The sequence below is a fragment of the Lutra lutra genome, chromosome 18 (genome assembly GCF_902655055.1).
Source record: "Lutra lutra chromosome 18, mLutLut1.2, whole genome shotgun sequence".
NCBI lineage: Eukaryota > Metazoa > Chordata > Mammalia > Carnivora > Mustelidae > Lutra > Lutra lutra.
In genome coordinates this window covers 19,071,489-19,093,769 of record NC_062295.1, presented here as the reverse complement: position 1 = coordinate 19,093,769, position 22,281 = coordinate 19,071,489, and the positions used below count along the sequence as shown (strand labels likewise).

At 45.4% G+C, this 22,281-nt stretch overlaps 1 protein-coding gene across 1 annotated transcript in view; it reads left to right on the top strand.

The window, feature by feature from the left end:
• OTOA (otoancorin) overlaps positions 1 to 21,521 on the top strand; it is a 66,748-nt gene extending 45,227 nt beyond the window's left edge. Inside the window, exons 23-29 of the mRNA XM_047714658.1 lie at positions 2,405 to 2,592; positions 4,438 to 4,593; positions 12,293 to 12,435; positions 12,659 to 12,795; positions 13,337 to 13,434; positions 17,561 to 17,756; positions 21,264 to 21,521. Of these exons, the coding sequence (XP_047570614.1) occupies positions 2,405 to 2,592; positions 4,438 to 4,593; positions 12,293 to 12,435; positions 12,659 to 12,795; positions 13,337 to 13,434; positions 17,561 to 17,756; positions 21,264 to 21,331 (986 nt within the window). The 3' untranslated portion in view covers positions 21,332 to 21,521. The remainder of the gene's footprint in view (positions 1 to 2,404; positions 2,593 to 4,437; positions 4,594 to 12,292; positions 12,436 to 12,658; positions 12,796 to 13,336; positions 13,435 to 17,560; positions 17,757 to 21,263) is intronic.
• Positions 21,522 to 22,281: the final 760 nt, after the last annotated feature.

Here is a 22,281-nt window from a genome sequence, read left to right as displayed (position 1 = left end):
AGGCAGGGACGAGGTTAATCAGACCCAATAATAATTATAAGACTAGTAGCTGGCAGTCAGTGCTTGCTTTCTGTCCTGCCAAAATAATTATGGAGTACTGAGTGTGTGGAGAAAACAAAAATCCCTGTGCTCGCAGAGGACAAGGGGCTAGGACGTGGGGGTGGGCACCCAGCAGTAAATCACACACACAGTAAAAGATGTAGTTTTTTTGTGGGATGATAAGTGCCACGAAGGAAAATAAAGCCAGGCAAGGAGAGGGTCAGTGAGTGGGGTGGGGGTGGGGAATTATAATTTGCAAAGAGAACTGTAGAGATGGGTTTCACTGAGAAGGGGACGTTTCAGGAAAGCCCCAGGGAGCATGGGGGTGGACTGTGTGGATATGTGGCGTCGGAGTCTTCCAGGTAAATGGAAGTGTAACAGGAACAGAAATGAATGGGACGTGAGAGACCAGTGTGGCTGGACTGCACGAGAGACAAGGCCATGTAGGGCTTTATAAAGGAAGCCCGAAGGACTTTCTTTGTCTTTGTTTTTTGGTTGGGGTTTCACGGAAGCACCAAGCAAAGAAGTGTCACAGTCTGATTCATGTTGATCTTGGGTGGTCCTCTCTCCGTGTACCTCTGTCCTGGGCTTGCTCCCATTTTCTTGACAAGGGAAACTGAGGTTTAGAGAGAGATTAAGAGGCTTGGCCATAGTCATGGAGTGAGCAATGCAGCTCTGGGATTGGTACCCAGAGCTGGCGATGATCGCCAGTAGCTCCTCCTGCCCTCACAGCCCAGCAGTGCACTCGTCACATGGCAGGCATCCTGCTCTGTGCGTGTGGGTGTGCAGAAGGGAGACCCGCCACACTCTGGGGAGGACACTCTGTCATGACTGCATCCCTGGAGTTTTCTTTTGTGGTTCTGGGTACTCATTACTGCTGTGCTTGTAGTAATTAATAGCATAGCAGAATTACTGGTTGGTTTCATTTTAGTCAATTTATGTGTGTGTGTGTTGATTCATTCAACAAATACTTGCTAAACACCTACTGTGTGCCAGGCAGGGACCACAGCAGGAGAAGGCCAAGTTCCTGCCGCACGGTTTAACCATTTGGTTCCTCTCTAATTCTGTACTATCACTGGATCCTGTTTTCATTGGAAAGTCGGAGTGGAGTAGGGTAATCTAGGACGGTTGTGTCTTTTGTGGTAAAAATGCTTGAGGACCACATGTGGCGACCTGGGTTTGGTCTGCTTTCACCTCCTGGATCCAGTGAGTTGCCGCTGAGAGGCAGTGAGGAGGGAGTGGCCACAGGGCTTGGGCGTGGTCTGGCTGGGGGGTGCTGGTCATTCTGTGCATCTCAGGGGTGGACCGCTGCTAAGACAGGAGAGCCAGGATTGCTCTTTGGACGAGGAGCTTTGGGTTTTCTCCCAGTGGAGCAACAGGGGAGAAATATCTCTTTCGTGTGTTGATGATGTTAACTGGTTTAACCACGTTGAGATTCAACTTGGTCAAAGACTGAAATGGATGGGTTTCTCCTGTTGCCAAGGAAAATGCAGCAGGCCCATTTCTCCTCTTTCCCAGAAAGTGGGAAGGCCATAGCCCCCACGATGCCAAATCGTTTTTCTTTCCCACACTTGAAGATTTTATTTATTTACTTGAGAGAGAGCATGCCTGAGCGTGCACCATACACACACACACACACAAGTGGGGTAAAGAAACAGAGGGAGAGGGAGAAGCAGACTCCCTGCTGAGCAGGGAGCCTGATGGATATGGGACTCGATCCCAAGACCCCGGGATCATGACTCGAGCTAAAGGCAGACACTTAACAGACTGACCCACTCAGGCATCCCACCCTTACCATACTCTTTTTTTCCTTGTACTTCTGGAAGCCTTAACTTTGGGTTGCAAATAAATGCCTGAGGTGGCAGCTGCTGGTAACATAACTAATGAAGATAGTTAACCAGTATTGAGCACTTACTGTATACCTGGCATTATTCTAAGTGCTTCATATATAATAATACATTTAATCCTTCCAAAAATTTGATGAGATAATCTTATCCTCATTTTATTGACGAGGGAACTGAGGCAGAGAAGGGTTAAAGAGCTTTGGATTTGAATCTGAAACCAGAACTGTTCACCGCCAGCTCCCACTGTCCTCCAGGCAAGTTGGAGCCCCACTGTAGTGCTGCAGAGCTCCTACTGTGTGCATGTGGCCGTGGAAAAGTTTGGCATTTCCGTGATTTTGTTACCAGGCAATTAGCAAGAAGTGCCGGAAGTGGGATTCAAGCTGTCCCCCGTGTCTCTGCTCTCAGTGTCTATGCTGTGCTGCTCCTCCTGAGTAAATCTACCCAGGCAAGGAGATTACTCATTTCAATAAAGACTAACATTCCCTGAAGCTCTCTTCCCTCTGTTCCTCCCCGTTCTTGAGGTTGCCATGGAGTCATGGCTCCTTCTTCTGGTGACATCTTAAAGTTGGCAGAAGCCAATGCCTGCTGGGCCCCCGCCGACCTGCTCTGCATGGAGGAATCCACGTTCATCCGGAACGTGGAGCTTCTGGGGGCCGTCAGGGGTTTCAGGCTGCCTCAGCTGATGACCCTGAAGGAGAAGGCTGTACAGGTAAAGCCCACCTCAGGGAGGGAGCATTCAAGAGAGGGAAAACCCCAGCATGACGGTCCCAGCACTTCTGTGCACAGAGCCCACCCCAGGGACTTTTCACGGGCGCTGCTCTCTCGTTGCAGTTTCTCTTCATCAACTGGGTGTCATAGGTGTGTGCTCCACATCCAAGAAATTTCTCGTTCCTTCCTCTCGGGCTGTGGCAGAGAACAGAGATGTGTCTTGGCATCTCATGGACACTCAGTAGAAGTTCTGTGGATGTTCTGGTGCCTCTGACTGAGACTGTTTCCAGGAATGGTGTCTTTTCTTTCTCCACTGGGAGAACCGCAATTGCTGCTTACAGCAGGTTTTCTCAGAATCCTCTGGAAACGTGTGGAAAACAGCCGAAAGGAGTAAAAAGGGGTCTCCAAGTCTTTTTTTCCATCTTTATAAAGTTCCCTTTGAGTGGCTTGTTTCAGCCATTTGAATAGTTGTAGAGTATCTGGTTATCCTTGCGGGGTTAAGACAGTAAGTTCCTTATAATTATACTTTATAACTCATTTTTATATAAAGGACTCAAGTTTATGGTAGAAAAGTTGGAAAACAATAAAGAAAATCTGTCATAATCTTCTACCCAGAGATAAGCACTGTTAAGATTTTGATATATTCACCTGAATTTCCCCAGACTTCTGTGTATATGTATCAGATGTATTTATGTATTTCATGTATACTCACACGTATATGTTAGAAAAAAATAGTGTCATGTCCACCCCTATTCAGTAACTTGCTGTCTACACCCAACAGTATAAACGCATATTTTTCCATATCAGAAATATAAATTTATATCAGCATTTTAAACAGTTGTATAATATTTCATTTTATGATTGGTACTTTTTTCTGGTCCTTGTTTATTGAACAATTATTATTGAGCAAATTGGTAGTTTGCTTATATATTTTTAATGCCTCAGGGTACCTATTTGTACATATTTTGGGGGGCATTTATCTCATTATTTACTTAGGCTAAATTCCTGAGGTGGAATTCTGGGGTCAAGGCATACAAATATCTTAAAAACTATTGATACACATAACCAAATTCCCTTCCAAAAAGTATGTACCAATTTATATTCTCAACATCAGTAAATGAAGATATCCTTTATCCCTTATCTTTTCAACACCATAAATGATCATTCTTTTTATTCCTTGTCAATATGATCAGCTCACATGGTATTCTTTGATTGTTGATAATGTACAGTTTAAAAATAATTGACCAAGACTGAACTTTTTTGCATGTCTGTTTCTTCCTTTGTGAATTTCTTGTTCATATCTTTTTTTTTCAAAAACCAGTAAAACTTTGTTTCTGTTCTTTCGCCATGAAAAGAAAACTAGAGAAAACAAAAATGTTTTGTATTTACAAAGATAAAGGGTCTTTTTAGCCAGAAAAAATCAAAACCTCAAACTACAATAAGGAGGATAAAAACATCTTCCCCCATATCCCTTGATGTTATTGCCCTTGTCATCTTAGGTGAAACCTTAGTCCACTGGCCCGGGGATCCTTTATGGGGCCAAATCAAGATGCGGGCCAAGAAATCAGACCAATAAAGTCCCATGATATAAAGTTGTTCTGTTTGTGTGTTTTGTATGTATGTATATATATGTACATGTATATGTGTGTGTGTGTGTATATATATATATATGTATGTATGTATATACATATATGTATGTATATATTAAAGCTAATGTGGTTGTCTTTTTTATTGATTTATAAGAGAACTTTATTAAAGAGCTTTGCCCTATGTCTGTTTAAAATACTATTAGTAATGGTCAGTCTAATCTGGATTTTTTTGATTTTTTTTTTTTTTTCATTTGAAGGTTTGGGACATGCCTTCTTACTGGAAAGAATACCATATCGCCTCACTGGGGCGCATTGCTCTGGCTCTTAATGAGAGTGAGCTGGAGCAGCTGGATCTCAGCTCCATCGACACTGTGGCTTCCCTAAGCTGGCAGACAGAATGGACGCCAGGACAGGTGGGTAGATGCTGGTTGATCTTTTAAATATTCCATTTCTGTCTTAATTTTGCATGTATTTTCCTTTATGTCTTGAACATACAGTATTATAATAGCTGCTTTGAAATCTTTGCTGCTAATTCTGTCATCAGTTATTTCTGAGTCTGTTTCTGTGGACTAAGTTTTTTTTTTTTTTAAAGATTTTATTTATTTATTTGACAGACAGAAATCACAAGCAGGCAGAGGCAGGCAGAGAGAGGAGGAAGCATGCTCCCCACTGAGCAGAGAGCCCAATGTGGGGCTCGATCCCAGGATCCTGGGATCATGACCTGAGCCGAAAGCAGAGGCTTAACCCACTGAGCCACCCAGGCGCCCCTCTGTGGACTAAGTTTTATCTTAGTTATGGGTTATGTATTTTTATCTTATATGCAAGTCTGGTAATTTTGACTGGTTAATGGACATTGCAAATTTTATATATTAAAATGTTTGATTTGGTTGTACTCCTTTGATGGATATTGGGTTTTGTTCTGGCACTCATTCATTCATTCATTCATTTATATGTTTTTAAACATTTTTAAAAATTTAAATTCAATTAATTAAGGATGCCTGGGTAGCTCAGTTGGTTAAATGTCTGCCTTCAGCTCAGGTCATGATCCCAGGGTCCTGAGATCCAGTCCCACATTGGTCTCCATGCTCAGTGGGGAACCTGCTTCTCCCTTTGCCTCTGCTCTACCCCACTCTCTCTCTCTCTTCAATGAATAAATAATCTTTAAAAATAAATAAATAAATTCAATTAATTAACATATCATTATATGATATTACTGGTTTCAGAGGTAGAGGTCAGTGATTCATCAGTCTTAATTTTTTTTTTAAAAGATTTTATTTATTTGACGGAGAGAGATCACAAGTAGAGAGAGAGAGAGAGAGGAGGAAGCAGGCTCCCTGCCTAGCAGAGAGCCCGATGTGGGACTCGATCCCAGGACCCTGAGATCATGACCTGAGCCAAAAGGCAGAGGCTTAACCCACTGAGCCACCCAGGCAGCCCCAGTCTTAATTTTTTTAAAGAAGATTTTATTTATTAATTTGACGGAGAGACAGAGAGCACAAGTAGGCAGAGCAGCAGGCAGAGGGAGAGGGAGAAGCAGGCTCTCTGCCAAGCAGGGAGCCTGATTCAGGGCTCGATCCCAGGACCCTGGGATCATGACCTGAGCTGCCCAGGCACCACAGTGATTCATCAGTCTTATATAATAACCAGTCTTATATAATAACTTATATATATTACATCGCATCCCTCCTTAATGTCCATCACCCAATTACCCCAACCCTCCACCCCTTATCTCTAGCAACCCTGATTGTGTTCCCTGTGATTAAGAATCTCTTGTGGTTTGTCTCCCTCTCTGATTTCATCTTGTTTTATTATTTCCTCCCTTCTGCTATGATCCTCTGTTTTGTTTTTTAGATTTCACATATCAGTGGATTATATGATTATATGATAATTGTCTTTCTCTGATTGACTTATTTTGCTTAGCATAATACCCTCTAGTTCTATCCACGTCATTGCGAACAGCAAGATTTCATTTTTTGAGGGCTGTGTAATATCCCATTGTATATATACCACATCTTCTTTTTTTTTTTTTAAGATTTTATTTATTCATTCGACAGAGAGAAATCACAAGTAAGCAGAGAGGCAGGCAGAGAGAGAGGAGGAAGCAGGCTCCCCGCCAAGCAGAAAGCCCGATGTGGGGCTCTAACCCAGGACCTGGGATCATGACCTGAGCCAAAGGCAGTGGCTCAACCCACTGAGCCACCCAGGCGCCCCTACCACATCTTCTTTATCCGTTCGTCTGTTGATGAGTACCTGGGCTCTTTCCACAGTTTGGCTATGGTGGACATTGCTACTGTAAACATTCGGGGGCAGGTGTCCCTTCGGATCATGACTGGCATACATTTAAATTACTTTCAAATTAGTTTGATTCTTTTGAGGCTTCCTTTATAAAAATTTATTTATTTATTAACATTTAAAAATATTTATTTGAGAGCAAGAGAGCAGAGTGAGTGAGAGAGAGAGAGAGAATGAGCAGGGGTAGAGGGGCAGAGGGAGGAAAAGCAGTTTTCCTGCTGAGCAGGGAGCCGGACATGGGGCTAGATCCCAGGAGCTTGGGATCATGACCTGAGCCAAATGCAGATGCTTCACTGACTGAGCCACCCAGGTGGCCCAAGGCTTCCCTTTGAGCATTACTAGGGTGAGTCCAGAGTGACCCTTATTCTGTAGTTAACTTATCTCCATTATTCAGACATGATCCTTCTGGATGCTCTGTCTAATGCTCTGTGTACTTCAGGACCCCTCTGTTCTGGCTGGTGGGCATATGATCTCTCTCCAAGTCCATATGGGCTCTGAGAATTGTTCAGCCTATCGCTTTCTGATGCGCCTTCCTGATACTTAATGTGGATTTCACTCTTGGTCTGTGTAGAGAGGTCAGTGCTCAGCCAGAGGGGGAAAGACCTCTCTCTCTCTTCTGCCAAGTTTCTCTTCTGGCGTTTTCTCTCTCTGAAGTTTCTTACTCTCTAGTACTTTCCCCCACAGATTACAGGTGCCCTGGCCTCTCTGACCTTGGGTCTCTATGTTCTCAGCTCAGCTGGACCCCTGGGTTTGTTTGGGTGCCGTTTCCTGCTCCCTGGCCTGAAAACTGCTTCTGGGCAGGAAGCAAGGGCCATTTTCAGGCGCTCCTTATTTATGTTCCCACTTTCAGGATCATAGTCCTGTGTTCTCCATTGTCCAGTGTCTGAATATCATTGTTTCATAGATCTTGTTCCGTGTTCTCATTGCACAGGAGGTTGGTTTCTGTGTCAGTTAATCCCTCCTGCGTTAAAGAAGTTCTTTCCAGAATTTAATTGTTTCAACTGGGAGGGACATTAGCCCGCCGTATTGCTAGAAAGGGGAGTCTTGGCTGCTCCATGGTGTCTTCCTGGCCAGGCAGCCCTCCTTCGGTGGTCATTTTCAACACTGGCTTTACATATTATCTCATTAGCATCCTCATAAAAAAAAAAGTGCCCCTCTTGCATGCATTTTTTAGAAAGTCCCAGCGTTGACTCCATTTATGCCATTACCCAAAAGACGTCCGTGCCCCAATCCCTGCGAGCTTTGAAGATGTTCCCTTATGTGGCAAAGGGATTTTACAGATCTGATTAAGCCTCTTGAGATGGGACAGTTCTCTTGATGAGTCCAGTGTAATCGCAGGGGTCCTCAGGAGAAGGAGACCGGTGGCCATGTGACAAGAGAAGCAGAAGGACACTGAGAAAGAGTTGAAGGCACTAGGCTGCTGATTCTGAAGATGGAAGATGTGGCCACAGGCAGCCTCTGGAAGGTAGAAAAAGTGAGGAGATAAATTCTCTCTAGAGCCTCAAGAAGGAGCACACCCTGCCGATCCATTTTAGGACTCAGGACCTTCTAACACTGTAAGGGAATAAATCTGTGCTATGTTAAGCCACCGAATTTACCGTGGTTTCATTTGTCACAGCAGCAAGGGGAAACAAATACAGGGCGGTTCACCCAAGGAAAAATAATGGTGTTCTCAAACGACGGCAGGACGGGTGCTGGGCAGGCAAAACCGATGCATGTCCCCTGGTCACATGAGGTTTTCAGGGTCGGGATTGCCATGTCCCATAACTCTGAGTGGCACCATTCAAACACAGCACGATGTGAATTGTACCCACCACCTGGCAGCATGGAGACCCTGGCCAGGAGGATCGCCAGAGCCCATATATGTGAAACATTTTGAACAATGCCTGGCACATAAGTATTCAGTGAAAAGTAAGCGTTTTCATTGTTGTAGTTACCATCATCATCGTCACAATCACCACCCCACTTCCTCTCTCTGGCATCTCGCCTCGTTTTGGGTAGATGGTCTAAACCCAGCAATCTGAGGTTCGTTCCCTCCTAACATTCGATAATGACTGATCTTGACTGTTTGAGAAGTGCCCTGTCACCCTTCGGATATTAAAATCCTTCTAGTCACTGTCTGGGAGAAAACAGAAAAAATATATCCAGCATAGAAACCAGAGCTATCTCTCTCCCTTTGCACCAATTTTAATTCCCATGGATGCCAGCAAGATTTATCAATATGTTTGAAGAGGATATGAAAACCTAACATTTGCATATATCATTTGCAGTCACTTCCTCAACTTTCGCTCCTAATCAAACCCTTAAATGCATGTTTCTAGATTAATAGTCAGACCTGGTGGAACTACATTAACAGAGTTCAGTTTAAAAACCAATATAAGGGGAGAAAAAAACTATTAGAGAAGCCAGAGGGATGAACAGAGAAATTGAAATCTCACAGCTATTCATTTTCCAGAGGGTTAATATTGCCTAAAAGTGTTAGTATTAATTGTCTTGGAATCATTACAGATACACTGGTCCAGTCATTCGAGTAAATATATTTTGGCTTATCACCTTGCAGGCTGAGCTTGCATTTTCCAGGTTCCAGTGGCAAGGACAATTTAATACCACATCTTCAAAGTAATTTTATTTGAATCGTATTTTCGCACTTTCATTTTAAAATGGGCATGCCTGATGGTCGGGGAGCACGGATTGTTATGAACCAACTAGTGAAACCTGATTGTGAAGCCTTAATAGGAAAAGTTCAAAAGCGACCTCCAATCTCTCTCTTTCTTCTCTTCATACCCAAACGTCTTCACTGTCTAAGAGCACAGGCTCTGGAGTCGGAATGCCTGGGTTTTCATCCTAGCACTGTCATTTGCCAGCTGCGCAGCAATGGCTTACTTTACCTTTCTGGGCCTCAGCTTCCTCATCTGTGAGAATGAGAATAATATGATACTTCACAGTGTTGGGACGCCCGGGTGGCTAGTTGGGTAAGCGTTTGTCTTCGGCTCAGGTCCTGGGAATCTAACCCCACATTGCATCATTGGGTTCCTTGCTCAGCGGGGAGCCTGCTTCTCCCTCTGCCTGCTGCTCCCCATCCTTGTGCTCCCTCTCTCTTTCTCCCTGACCAAAAAAAAAATGTTAAAAAAAATATTTCACAGGGTAGTTGTGAGGGCTAGGTGAGTGCTGGTCCGTGCAAAAAGTCAGTAAATATCAGGTATTATTATTTTGGATGTGCACTCCCATGCAGACACATTGAACTCTGAGTGTGGTATTACTGAAACTCCCCTGTGGAGCCTGTGAGTTTTGTAATCACTGAGGGCAATTTGGTGAAGACACTGATCAGTCTGATTTGCAGAAACAGGAAATCTCCCTGAAGCCAATCCATTCTGGGAAAGCAGCAATCTGATGCTATTTCAAAAGAGTATATATATTGCCTACAACTTCTTCAGATCACTCACTCAGATATTCACTCATTCATTTAAAAAGTCCTTATCGGGGGGGCGGCTGGGTGGCTCAGTGGGTTAAGCCTCTGCCTTCGGCTCAGGTCATGATCTCAGGGTCCTCAGATTGAGCCCCGCATCGGGCTCTCTGCTCAGCGGGGAGCCTGCTTCCCTCTTTATCTCTGCCTGCCTCTCTGTCTACTTGTGATCTCTCTCCCTCTATCTGTCAGATAAATATATATATATATATACATATATATATATATATATATATTTTTTTTTTTTTTAAAGTCCTCATTGGACTGAACTGTGTGCCAGGCATCATGCCAAGTGGTAGGGATACGATGGTGAACTAGCTGGGTATGTTGTGGGTATCTGGGGATTCTACTTGATGATACAAGACCAAAAAAGGGAGAACAGTGAAAAATGTTTTAAAACTGTGATAATTGATAACAGAAAATGGGCAAAGTGTTCATAGAACTAAGGAGGGAGGCTCTTTGAGGTATGGGAATCAGGCAGTCTTCTCTGGAGGGATAGCATTTCGACAGACCTGGGGGATGGGAAGGCAACAGACTGGAACAGTGGAAACTCAGTGCAACATTTCACATTCTTTGCCAACACTTTCTCAACACTGTAATGGTTCTAACTGTGTGATGGGATGAACTGACGGTAAGAGGAGATGGGAAGGCTCATTGTATCCTTGTGACCCTCCTTCCAATTCAGATGTTTGTCCTTGGATAACTCCTCCTCATCTTTGCGTTGTGAGCTCTTGTTTTTGTCATCTGTTGCACCTGCCCCTATGAGCACTGAGGGATCCAGACTTTATTACACAGCTCATCTCTGAAGGATTGACTTGAATCCTTCCTCAGGTCCAACATAGGTAGGTCAAATGAATCAGGGTTCATTGCATTCCAAGTGGCAGAAAAAACAACTCAAAGTGGCTAGACCAGGCAAAGAAATTTATTGGCTCCTGTAACTGCAAAGTTCATGGGTAGAGTTCAGATATGGCTGGATCCAGAGTCTTCATCACTGTAGTCAAGGATCTGTCTCTCACCATTTTTTGATCCTGCTTTCCTTTGTGTTGGCTTCAGTCAGAGGCAGGCTCTTTCCATATGATGAATTCTAGCAGATCTAGGTGTTTATGCTTCCAAGGTCCAGTCCACAGTAAAGAATGTTGTCCTTCCAGAGAATGAAGACTGTCTTATTCCCCTATACCAATGAGGACATCCCTAATCATTCCATCCAAAGTCCTGGTTGGTTTGGACTGGATCCCAGGCCCAATCTAGAGCAAATCATGGCAGCCAGGCCAAGAGATGACTTTAGTCAGGACTGGGCCAAACATAGCATCACCCCTGGAACTCAGAAGGCAGGTAGCTCCACCTGGACCACATGAAGTAAGAGTGTGGGAAGGGAAGCATTCCAGGGAAAGTCATGAACAACGAATGGCTATTGTGCAAGAATTTCAGGGACCCTGCACAACAGCCCCCTTAAATTAAAGCTCACTGATAAAATCCCTCGGTGGTTTTCAGTACCGAAGGATTTGTGATACTATTCTCTAAAATTGAAGAGAGAAGGATGAATCTATCGATGTAGGACTTTACAGAAAGGAAAATTCACTGGGGCTGAGCTCATCAGGGAAGACCAGGAAGAAGGTGACATTTGACTTGAACCCCCTCCCCAAATAAAAAGATGGTTGGATTTTGACAGTTGGGAAGGCAGGAAACACATTTCAGATGGAGGGATTGATTTGAGCAAAGGCAAAAAAGCGAACTATTAAAAGGTTTTGTCAGAAAGTTCTGAAAACTTACGGTGCCTGGGTGGCTCAGTCAGTTAAGCTTCTGCCTTCGGCTCAGGTCATGATCCCAGGGTCCTAGGATCAAGTCCTGTATTGCGCTCCCTACTCAGAGGGAGAGACTACTTCTTCTGCTCCCTCTGCTGTCTCCCTCTGTCCTTGTGCTCTCTGGTGCATGCTCTCTCTCTCTCTCTCTCTCTGTCAAATAAATAAATAAAATAAAATAAAAAAGTTCTGAAAACATGCTGGAGATGCGGGAGAACTTAAATGAGCAAATTATCTGAAGGTCATGTGTGACTGAAGAAAATAAGCTAGCAGATATAGACATGGGATATAGTTCCTTTAGTGCTGGTGGAGGATACGGGAGTTTCACTGCCGAAACACTCATCTGTGGATGAGGGGACATACTTATGAGAAGCAGCACCTTAGGGACATGAACCCGGAGGCAGGGGCTAGGCTGGTTTGGGATGGGGGTGGGGTGCATCCAGAGGAGTAAATGGGGGATTGGTTGGTAGACTCTGACTGTAGCTCAATTATCCCCTCAGGCCTTAGGGTTTTCATCATCCCTGATAGTTCCTCTGTTACTCTTCCTCATTTTTCTAGGCTAAATCCATCCTGCAAGGATTCCTGGAGGATTCAGGCTACAGTATCCAGGATCTGAAGAGCTTCCATTTACTAGGACTTGGTACAACCCTGTGTGCTATGAATGCCACCGAAATCTCACTCATAAAGATCTCAGAATTCAGGTAATCAGCTCAGTAGTGTTCAAAATGGCAAATGGTTGATTGGCCAGTCCATTCATTTAGCAAGATGTCTTTTCCTTCCTGATGTTTTGCCACCTTTCTGGGTTAAAATAAAGAGTGGAATCAGCTGGATCCGTTCTGGGTGCTGAGCCAACCTACCTTCTGCACAACCCGTCATGTCTGGAGAGCCTCCCAGGCTCACGCTGTATCCTTCCCTCTTAACCAGGGTGGTGGTGGCCAGAATTGGGACCCTGCTCTGCAGCACTCATGTCTTGGCTGAGTTTAAGAAGAAGGCAGAAGTAGTATTTGGGGATCCCACCGAGTGGTCCAGCTCTGTCCTGCAGGAGCTCGGGACTATGGCAGGTGAGAGGCACCTTGAGCACACCTCCTGTCCCTTTCCAACCTGAAATCTGGGGACAAAAGCAAAAAACAAAACAATAATAATAACAATAAAAGAATCCTTGGCTGTATGTAGTGAACATCTCTAAAGTTACAGTAGAACCCAGACTCGTGCCTTGGGGTTGCAGATGGGGGGCGGTCTACAAATCTCTTTAAACAAGCTCTCTTGGTGGTTCTTGGGCACACTCAAGTGGTTTAGGATGTGATTTAATTGACTTCTAAATAGTTTTGTACACAATCTGAAATTGCATAAAGTGAAAGTCCTTCTGGGCGTACTTTTCGTTGTAGGAGACCAATCAGGACTAATGCGACCCACTTTTTTTTTTTTTTTTTAAATCAGGAGTTGATTAAGGAAGTTGATTCTCTGGGGTGATTTTCAAGGCTTTTTGTAAGGAATAACGCTTGCCTAGAACACACAGATCTGTACATTATGCAGCACCATTAATAAAACAAGTGGAGTTCCGATGGCTTGAACTAAACCCTCGTGATTCCTTTTTCTCCCCAGCTGGATTAACTAAGGAAGAGCTCCAAATGCTGGACAAGGATTTGATGCCATATTTCCAGCCATCAGCAATCAAATGCCTTCCTGATGAGATATTCAAAGTAGGTACTTGGTTCTTCAAGGAGAATAGGAGCTTGACCCCATTTCAGATCACATCGGGGAACAGATGGCAGGCCTTGGATTCTAGGGGTTTGCAAACAGATTTCTGCTGATAGGGCCAGAAGAGAGCTGTATGCCAACAATGAATGGGTCACAAGATAATTTTTGGTTTAAACATTTTTTTTCCTTAAAATTTTATGTTTTAATTTGTATTTATTTTTATGGTTGTCCTTTCTTCATAGCAAGGTATTGATTTTCTATTTATGATGGTATGACAGACTCATATTTCTTCGTCTAAAACCCTTGGGGACAAATACATTTCAGAATTCAGAATTTTCCAGATTTTAAAAAGATCACTCCGTGAATCTCCTGCATGTAATTTAACACCCCCAGCAGTGTCTGGGGAAGCACATTATACATTAATATTTCTGTGAAGAAGTCATTGATGCCACACTAATTGAACTAAATAGAGACTACAAATGACCTTATATCATTTCAAGGTTTTGCAGGCAAATAAGTTTGTCTTCAACTTTGGGAAAAACTTGCAATTTTGAGATTTTTTTTTGGACTTCAGAATGGCCGATGAGGTATTATGGACCTGTATAACATTTTCTTTTTAAATAAATTGAAGTAGGGGTGCCTGGGTGGCTCAGTGGGTTGAAGCCTCTGCCTTTGGCTCGGGTCATGATCCCAGGGTCCTGGGATCGAGCCCTGCACGGGGCTCTCTGCTCAGCGAGGAGCCTGCTTCCTCCTCTCTCTCTGCCTCCCTCTCTACCTAGTTGTGATCTCTGTCTGTCAAATAAATAAATAAAATCTTAAAAAAAAAAATTGAAATAAAAATATTCTAGTTGATTTAAATAAAAGCATTGAGAAAACCTCAACAGGACAGGTGAGAAATGACTATGGAAGAAATTGAGGAGGAGGCATTAGATCCATTGAGGTTAGGGAAGCAGGGTAGTCCGTGGGGCTTCCTGTCTCTGGGGCCCCATACAAGCTTCGGGGAGTGTTTGGTGGGGACGGCCTGCTCCGATGAGGAGTGGCCCTGGTGTTCTCGCTTGCTGGGCAACTTGGAAATAAATTCTATCCACCACAACTGTGGAAGACACACAAATGAGGTCGGACAGACTCCTATGATGCCACATCCCTGGTTCATTTCAAGACCAGTAACCGATCTTGAACGACTTCACAACACAGGACAGTTTCCAGCACAGAGCAGGTGAAATAGCTGTTTTGGGGAGAAATAAACAGTAGTCCCGAAGGCTGCAGAGCCTCCCCACTGGGGGTTTCCGCAAGAACAGCGGAGGCTTGGTTCTGGATGCTGGCATGTTGCCAAGCACTTTCCCCCTGTCCTGTTTGGAGCACTGTGCGGTGGTTTCCTTGTTTGGGGAGTTGTCTTTCTCAGAAACTCCTGGGTGCACCTGGGGACGCACTGGTGAAGGTGTATACCCTCGTGCCTTTAGTTGAGGAGTAACATGAGACAGCAGAACCTGAGGCGAATAGGCTGAGCCCTGTCTAAATGGGGAAGCTGCTTCTCATCTCCAGCACACCCAGGCAAGGTGGCAATGTGGGCCCAATATTGCTGGATCTTCCTTTTATTTATTTATTTATTTATTTATTTATTTATTTGTTTTTTAATTTTTTTTTTAAAGATTTTATTTATTTATTTGACAGAGAGAAATCACAGGTAAGCAGAGAGGCAGGCAGAGAGAGAGGAGGAAGCAGGCTCCCTGCTGAGCAGAAAGCCCGATGTGGGGCTCGAACCCAGGACCTGGGATCATGACCTGAGCCGAAGGCAGCGGCTTAACCCACTGAGCCACCCAGGCGCCCCTTCCTTTTATTTTTTTACTATTATTTTATGTAAGATTCCAGAGCTTTCCATTTTCCTATGAAACCTGCTGATAATTAAATGTTGGTGACCACTTCGAATTTTTTTTTTATTATTTATTTATTTATTTGACAGACAGAGATCACAAGTAGGCAGAGAGACAGGCAGAGAGAGAGGAGGGAAGCAGGCTCCTCGCTGAGCAGAGAGCCTGACGCAGGGTTTGATCCCAGAACCCCGGGATCATGACCCGAGCCAAAGGCAGAGGCCTAAACCCACTGAGCCACCCAGGTGCCCCTCACTTCGAATTTTTTAAAAATTTATTTTAATTTTATTTTTTAAAGATTTTTATTTATTTATTTATTTTGACAGAGATCACAATTAGGCAGAGAGGCAGGCAGAGGGTGAGAGAGAGGGGGAAGCAGGCTCCCCGTCAAGCAGAGAGCCCTATGTGGGGCTCAGTCCCAGAACCCTGAGACCATGACCTGAGCCGCAGGCAGAGGCTTAACCCACTGAGCCACCCAGGCGCCCATGAATTTATTTTTTTAAAGCACAGTCCAATAGGCTTAGAGGTTCCATTTAGTTGTAAGGCAGTTGCATTGGAAAAACAGGCAATTTGTAGAATACAGACTCTTATGTTAATGGAAGATGGAAGTTGTAAGCCAGAAGTGTACCTGTGTTGTGTGTGTGTGTGTGTATGTGTGTGAGGGAGGAGGTGATGCTGACCTTGCATGACAGGTTAGCTAGGTCGGAGAGAGGAATAGTGTTCCAGGCAGGAGGAAGGGCACAGCAAAGGTGCTGCCTCCTGGGGTCTACAAACATGGATGCTTATTCTTCTGCAGTGAAGAGTGTCAGGAGGAGGCAGCTGGACAGGTGAGCTTGGCCCAAAGTACGAGGGCCCATTGCCATATTTAGGAGCTGGAACTGTGTCCTGGAAGTGGGGGGCAGGGAAGAGTTCTAGGCAGGGGAATGACACAGTTCCAGGGAGGCATCTCCGTAGACAGGGAAGAAGAGAGTAAAGGAGGAAAGAGGAGTGGATGAAGGGGCATAACCCGCTTCCCAGAATCTTGGGAGCCCTTAGAAAATAAGCAGCATGACTTTAGACTCCTCTCTACAAATTCGGAATCCTGCCATCTCATCTGCCATCCCATCTCAATTCCAGACCCACTGGAACTAGCCACAAGTCCTCTGAGCTAGAAGCAGCTTCAGTAAATGTCTTGTTCAGGAGCCTCAAAGACGTAGTGAACTCTAACTCTACTTCTAGTGACCATGACAGATGTCACTAATAGATTATCACACCTTTCCTCCACTGAGCCCTGGCAAGACTCACCCTCCTCCCCCCGCCCCAGAGTCTGCAGGCAGTCACACCAGAGGATCAATATCCACACAGGAGAGGAATTCTCTGCGCCATCCCGCGTCTAGGCCAAAAGCCCAGAGAGGCTGTGAAATCTTCTTGAGGTCACACAGCTAGTATATGGCAGAACTGGGACACAGATTTAAACCTTTGGCCTTTAGGCTCATATTTTCTCCTCTATGTCAGTATTTCTCAGGTGGGGACTTGAAGCATCGGGGAAGTACCTTGCACTGAATTAAACAACATTAAGTCACACAGTGAGAAAATCATGACTTTCTTTTCAACTCTCCTTTAATGCTGATTACTTGAAGGAGGAAGGTCTCAGGTTGGAGCTAAAATGTCTTTAACCTTTATAACACCTCAAGTCTCCTTCTCTTCTCGATTATTTAAAAAAAATTTTTTTTAAAGATCTTATGTATTTATTTGACAGAGGTCACAAGCAGACAAGAGAGGCCACAGAGAGAGAGAGAGAGAGAGAGAGAGAAACAGGCTCCCTGCTGAGCAGAAAGCCCGATGTGGGGCTCGATGTGGGGCTCGATCCCAGGGCCCTGGGACAATGACCTGAGCGGAAGGCAGAGGCTTTAACCCACTGAGCCACCCAGGCGCCCCAACTTCTTGATTATTTTTTAAGAGACCTTGGGCTCAGACATCGTTGGCCAACACAGCTAGCTCGAATTCAATAATGTTCATTTCTTTTGGCTTATTGTTAATGGTTACTGATGACATGTCACTCCGGTCTTCCATTTTGGGAAATTTCCACCTAAAATTTTCCTTTTAAGAAAGAAATGTATTCTAGTAGTGAAAAGAACCATGTGATTTTTAAGGGAAAATCTCAAGAGCACAAATGGTACATGGGTATGGCAAAGTTGTGTGGGCCCTGGGCGGATGACCAAGGTTTGGGAAGGCCGCGGAGGGGCACTTCTGAGTGCGCTGTCCCCTTTCTCCGCTGCAGGAGCTATCCGCGGAGCAGATCGCTGCGCTGGGCCCTGAGAACGCCGCGGCGGTGACCCCAGCCCAGCGCCGGCGGCTCAGCATGCTACAGCTGCAGAGCCTCCAGCGAGCGCTAGATGGCGCCAACACACGCACCTGGCTGGACACGCCCCCGAGCGCCAGTCCCACCCGGACCTCCTCCTCCAATTCTCCTCCTGGTGAGCGGAAAACCCTCTGCTGGTGCCCATACCTCTAGACCCCTTCCTTGTCCCTTAGTACCACCCTGCCCGGCCTGGGACCGGAGGTTCCTAAGATTCAGAGTGGCGTTTCTCACGGTCTTCGGAGACTGCATTCAGAGGAAAATCCAAAGTCCCCACCAAGTGCGTGCACACGACTCTCAGTTCCCTGGGGAAACTTGTGAAACAGCCGGTTTCGGGGACCCCACCCAGAACTCGCTGAATCAGGATTTCTCAGGACTAAATGCATTTCAGCAGTTCCCCTGCATCCTACCTCCTTCTCACTGACCAGTATTAATTAATAAATTCAACCAGTATATATTGGGCACCTCCTGTGTGTCAGGTCTGCAATCGGAGCTGGGAACACAGAGATGAGCAAGACAGGTAAGGCTATCTTGCAGATGAACAAGGGGATTTCACATCTGGGAAGACCGGGAAGGAAGGAGGCAGAGGGAGGTGATGGTGACTAGGGCTGAGCTAGGATAAGGGGGTTGGTCCTCTCTTCCTCCCCACTCTGTCACTTTTTTGTGACCCCTTCTATCTTTAGTGAGCACCATTTTTGGATGAGGCACGTTGTTGGATTCTGGGGAGACAGCAGTGACCAAGCCACGTGTGTCCTCAGTGCTCACTGAGCCCTCCATTGAGCAAGCGGGGGTGGGAAGGCATACGTAGAATGGCGATCATGAGGCTCTATGACAGGTTCTGTGACAGGGAACACATGGGTGAGACAGCTGACATAGGCTGGGGGGATTAGGGAGTGGGCATAGAAACTTCCCAAAGACATAATCTTTAAATTGCAGCCCAAGCTGAGGAGAATATGTCCCAGGTAGAGAGAGCATCTCGAGCAAATACTCAGTGAGCAAAAAGAACTTGGTCCTCCAAATCTTCACTTTACCTTTTCCTGACATGAATATCTCCCTCCATCAGCCCCAGCCTTCCCTTGGTGATGGAGAACTGAGGGATTCTCAATTTCTGCAGCCACAAATGGCCTGAGGTGGCATTTTAAGCAGGAGCCATGACCTTCGATTTACTACGATTGTTTTTTTTTTTTTTAAGATTTATTTATTTATTTGAGTATGGCAGGGGAGAGGGACAAAGGGAGAAGGAGAGAGAATCCCAAGCAGACTCCCCAGTGTGCGTGGAGCCCAACACAGGGCTCGATCCCATGCCCTGAGGTCATGACTTGGGCTGAAATCAGGCACACCTGATTTACTGTTATTATTTTTAAAACTTTTCATTGAAGTGGGATACCTAGGTGGCTCAGTTGGTTAAGCATCTGCCTTCAGGGGCACCTGGGTGGGTCATTTGGTTAAGCTGCTGCCTTCAGCTCAGGTCATGATCCCAGCCTCCTGGGATCAAGTCCTGCATCAGGTTCCTTGTTCAGCAGGGAGCCTGCTTCTCCCTCTGCCTGCTGCTCTCCCAGTTTGAGCGCTTGCTCTCTCTCTCTCTCTTTCTGACAAATAATAATAAATAATAAATAAAATCTTAAAAAAACCAAAACTTCATTGAAGTATAATATGCATACATTTTTAATTTTTTTTTTTTTTTAGAGAGAGAAAGCAGAGGGTAGGTAGGGTGTGGAAGGGATGGGCTGAAGGGAAGAGGGAGAATCTTAAGCAGGCTCCACACCCAGTGCAGAGCCTGATGCGGAGCTCGATCTCACCTCCCTATGATCCACCTGAGCTGAAATCAGGGGTTGGACACCTAACCAATGGAGCCACCCAGGTGCCACCATTTAAAAATTGTTTTTTAGGGGCACCTGGGTGGCTCAGTGGGTTAAGCCTCTGCCTTTGGCTCAGGTCATGGTCTCAGGGTCCTGGGATCGAGCCCTGCATTGGGCTCTCTGCTCGGCAGGGAGCCTGCTTCCTCCCTCTCTCTCTCTGCCTGCCTCTCTGCCTACTTGTGATCTTTGTCAAATGAATAAATAAAATCTTTAAAAAAAATTGTTTTTTAACTATTGTGTTTTGTGTGTATTATATAACACAAGAGGTAATGCACAGGATTCAAAATGTGTAAGGGCTGAAAAGGAATGGAGTGAAAGGTCTCCCTCTGTCCCCTGTCCCCTGGTCACCTGGTTCCCTTCTCCAAAGGCAAGTTGTGTTACCAGCTTCTTGTGTATTTGTCCAGAGATAGTCTATGCACATCCATAGATTATCTCTGCACTTTTTTAATTGGCTGTTTTTCCCTTTGTTCTGCACCTTGCACATCTCGCCTAACAGTATATCTGGGAGGCAGTTCGGTTTCTGCACATAGGAGCCATGCAGTTGTTGGTTTCCTGGCTGTACTCTAACCATTTCATCAGATGTCTACAGACGGACATTTTCCCCTATTTTTTTAAATTTTCCCCATTTTTTTTCTTTTTCTTTCTTTTTTTCTCTTCTTCTTCTCCCCCCCCCCTTTCTTTTTAAATTATGGATAAAGCTTCAGGGAATAAGCGCTTATTATTTGCATCTGTTTGAATATATCCGCGGGATAAAATCTTCAAAGTGGGACTGCTGGGTCAGAGGGTGCATGCATTGGTAATTTTTTTTTTTTAAAGATTTTATTTATTATTTATTTGACAGAGAGAGATCACAAGTAGACAGAGAGGCAGGCAGAGAGAGAGAGGGAAGCAGGCTCCCTGTCGAGCAGAGAGCCCGATGCGGGACTCGATCCCAGGACCCTGAGATCATGACCTGAGCCGAAGGCAGCTGCTTAACCCACTGAGCCACCCAGGCGCCCTGCATTGGTAATTTTGATGGATTTCGCCCAATCCCCTGTGGAGACAGTTTTCCCTTGAACCAGCCCTGTCAGAAAGTGGTGTCCCCGGGGGACCCTAGATGTGCTTCTCCTTCCTTCACTCCACAGGCACTTCCTGTGTGTGAGGCCCTTAATCTCGTTTCCTGAACTTGCTTCATTATCAGGATCACCTCGGAGGAATCCCTCAAATACAGATTCCTGGGGCCTCACCCCAGGCTTGCTCAATCACAGTCTCCAGGAGACGATCCTGGAATTTGCATTTTTTTCCCTAAGATTTTATTTATTTATTTGAGGGAGGGAGAGAGAGTGAGAGCCGGGGGTGGGGGGCGCAGAGGGAGAAGCAGACTCGCCACCGAGCAGGGAGCCCAAAGTGTGCTCTATGCTAGGACCTTGAGATCATGACCTGAACCACCCAGGCACCCCCTGGAATCTGCATTTTTAACAATCTCCCCAGGTGACTCTTAGGATTAAGGCAGCTCTGCTACAAACTGATTCACACAATGTCATTTAATTTTTACTACCCTGCTGCTGTGTCGTTCCTGTGCCTGCATTCCTCCTCCTCCCCCACTGCCCCCAATCCCTCCCAACCCGGGCTTTGAGGTCATTATTGTCCTTATTCCTGCATCAGAGAAGAGCAAACAGCATTCTGGGAGATCAAGTGAGTGGTCCAGAGGGAGACTCAGGGAGCTGGGCTTGCTGGGTTTGCCCTCTGCAGGTTGCTGAGACGTGTTCACTCTTGTCTCCTTCTAGGAGGCCCTGTCACCTGGGGTCCTTGGCTTGGCTGTCTGCTGGTTCTCCTGCCCAAGACCGTGTGGTGAGCGGCATGTGCAGATGGCCCTTCAGTGCCCGAGCAACTGGCCCCGCTGTGTGGAAACAGAGGCCCTCCAGACTGTGAGAGCCCTACTACCCCAACCCACAGCCTCCACTGGGACAGGGAGACCCCAGAGCCTTGAAATTTAAAAGGCACTGGAAGGAAGAATAATGATTAAAAATGATCTGAAAAACTTCTTAAACTGGCCTGTGTCCTCATCAGGGAGCTATTCTCTGCCCCGTTTCAAGCTCTTATGCTTTCCAGCTTGGAGAGAGAGAAACTGTGGGGATGGGGAGGGTGTTTTCTGTCAACAGCATGAGGACCTTCTGTACAAGTCACTGCCTTCCCTCTAGAGAGAGAGATGCCAGGGGGTGGTGGATGCTGGCAAAGGCACCATTTTAGCTGGGGCCTGATCTGGATTCTTCTCTGGCTGAATGTCCCTCCCTCGGAGCTGTAGACTGCATTGGATTTCTCCTTCTTAGATATTTAGCAGAGCTGAAATAAATGAATCCCTCAATAGAAGCCAATATTCCTACCCGATTGCTAGGACTAATTGATGTTTTAGTGGCCCTTGCATTGCTTGGAAATTAAAACATTTAACACGGCCTAACATTAAATCAATTTTTAAATACATTTTCCAGATGCCTTCCATTTCCTTGGGAGTCAGCTGAATGAATGGCCATGGAGTTATCAGTTAAGCTTTCAAAAAATTCCTTTTTGGACGAAAATGGTGACTCTTCTGGGTTTAAGTTGCTCTGGGCTTTGGGGATGGGTTGAAATAAAAGAAAATACACAGTGTAAGTCAGTCACCCATGTGATGATTGCTCAGCAGAGCAAAGTCAGCCCACTGGGCCAATCCTTTTGGTGGCTGGGAGGGATGGAGTTCCTTCTGGAAATCTGCAGGATGCTCTTGGCCTTTGGCTCAGGAGAGGGGGATGGCAGTGTACTTTGCCATCT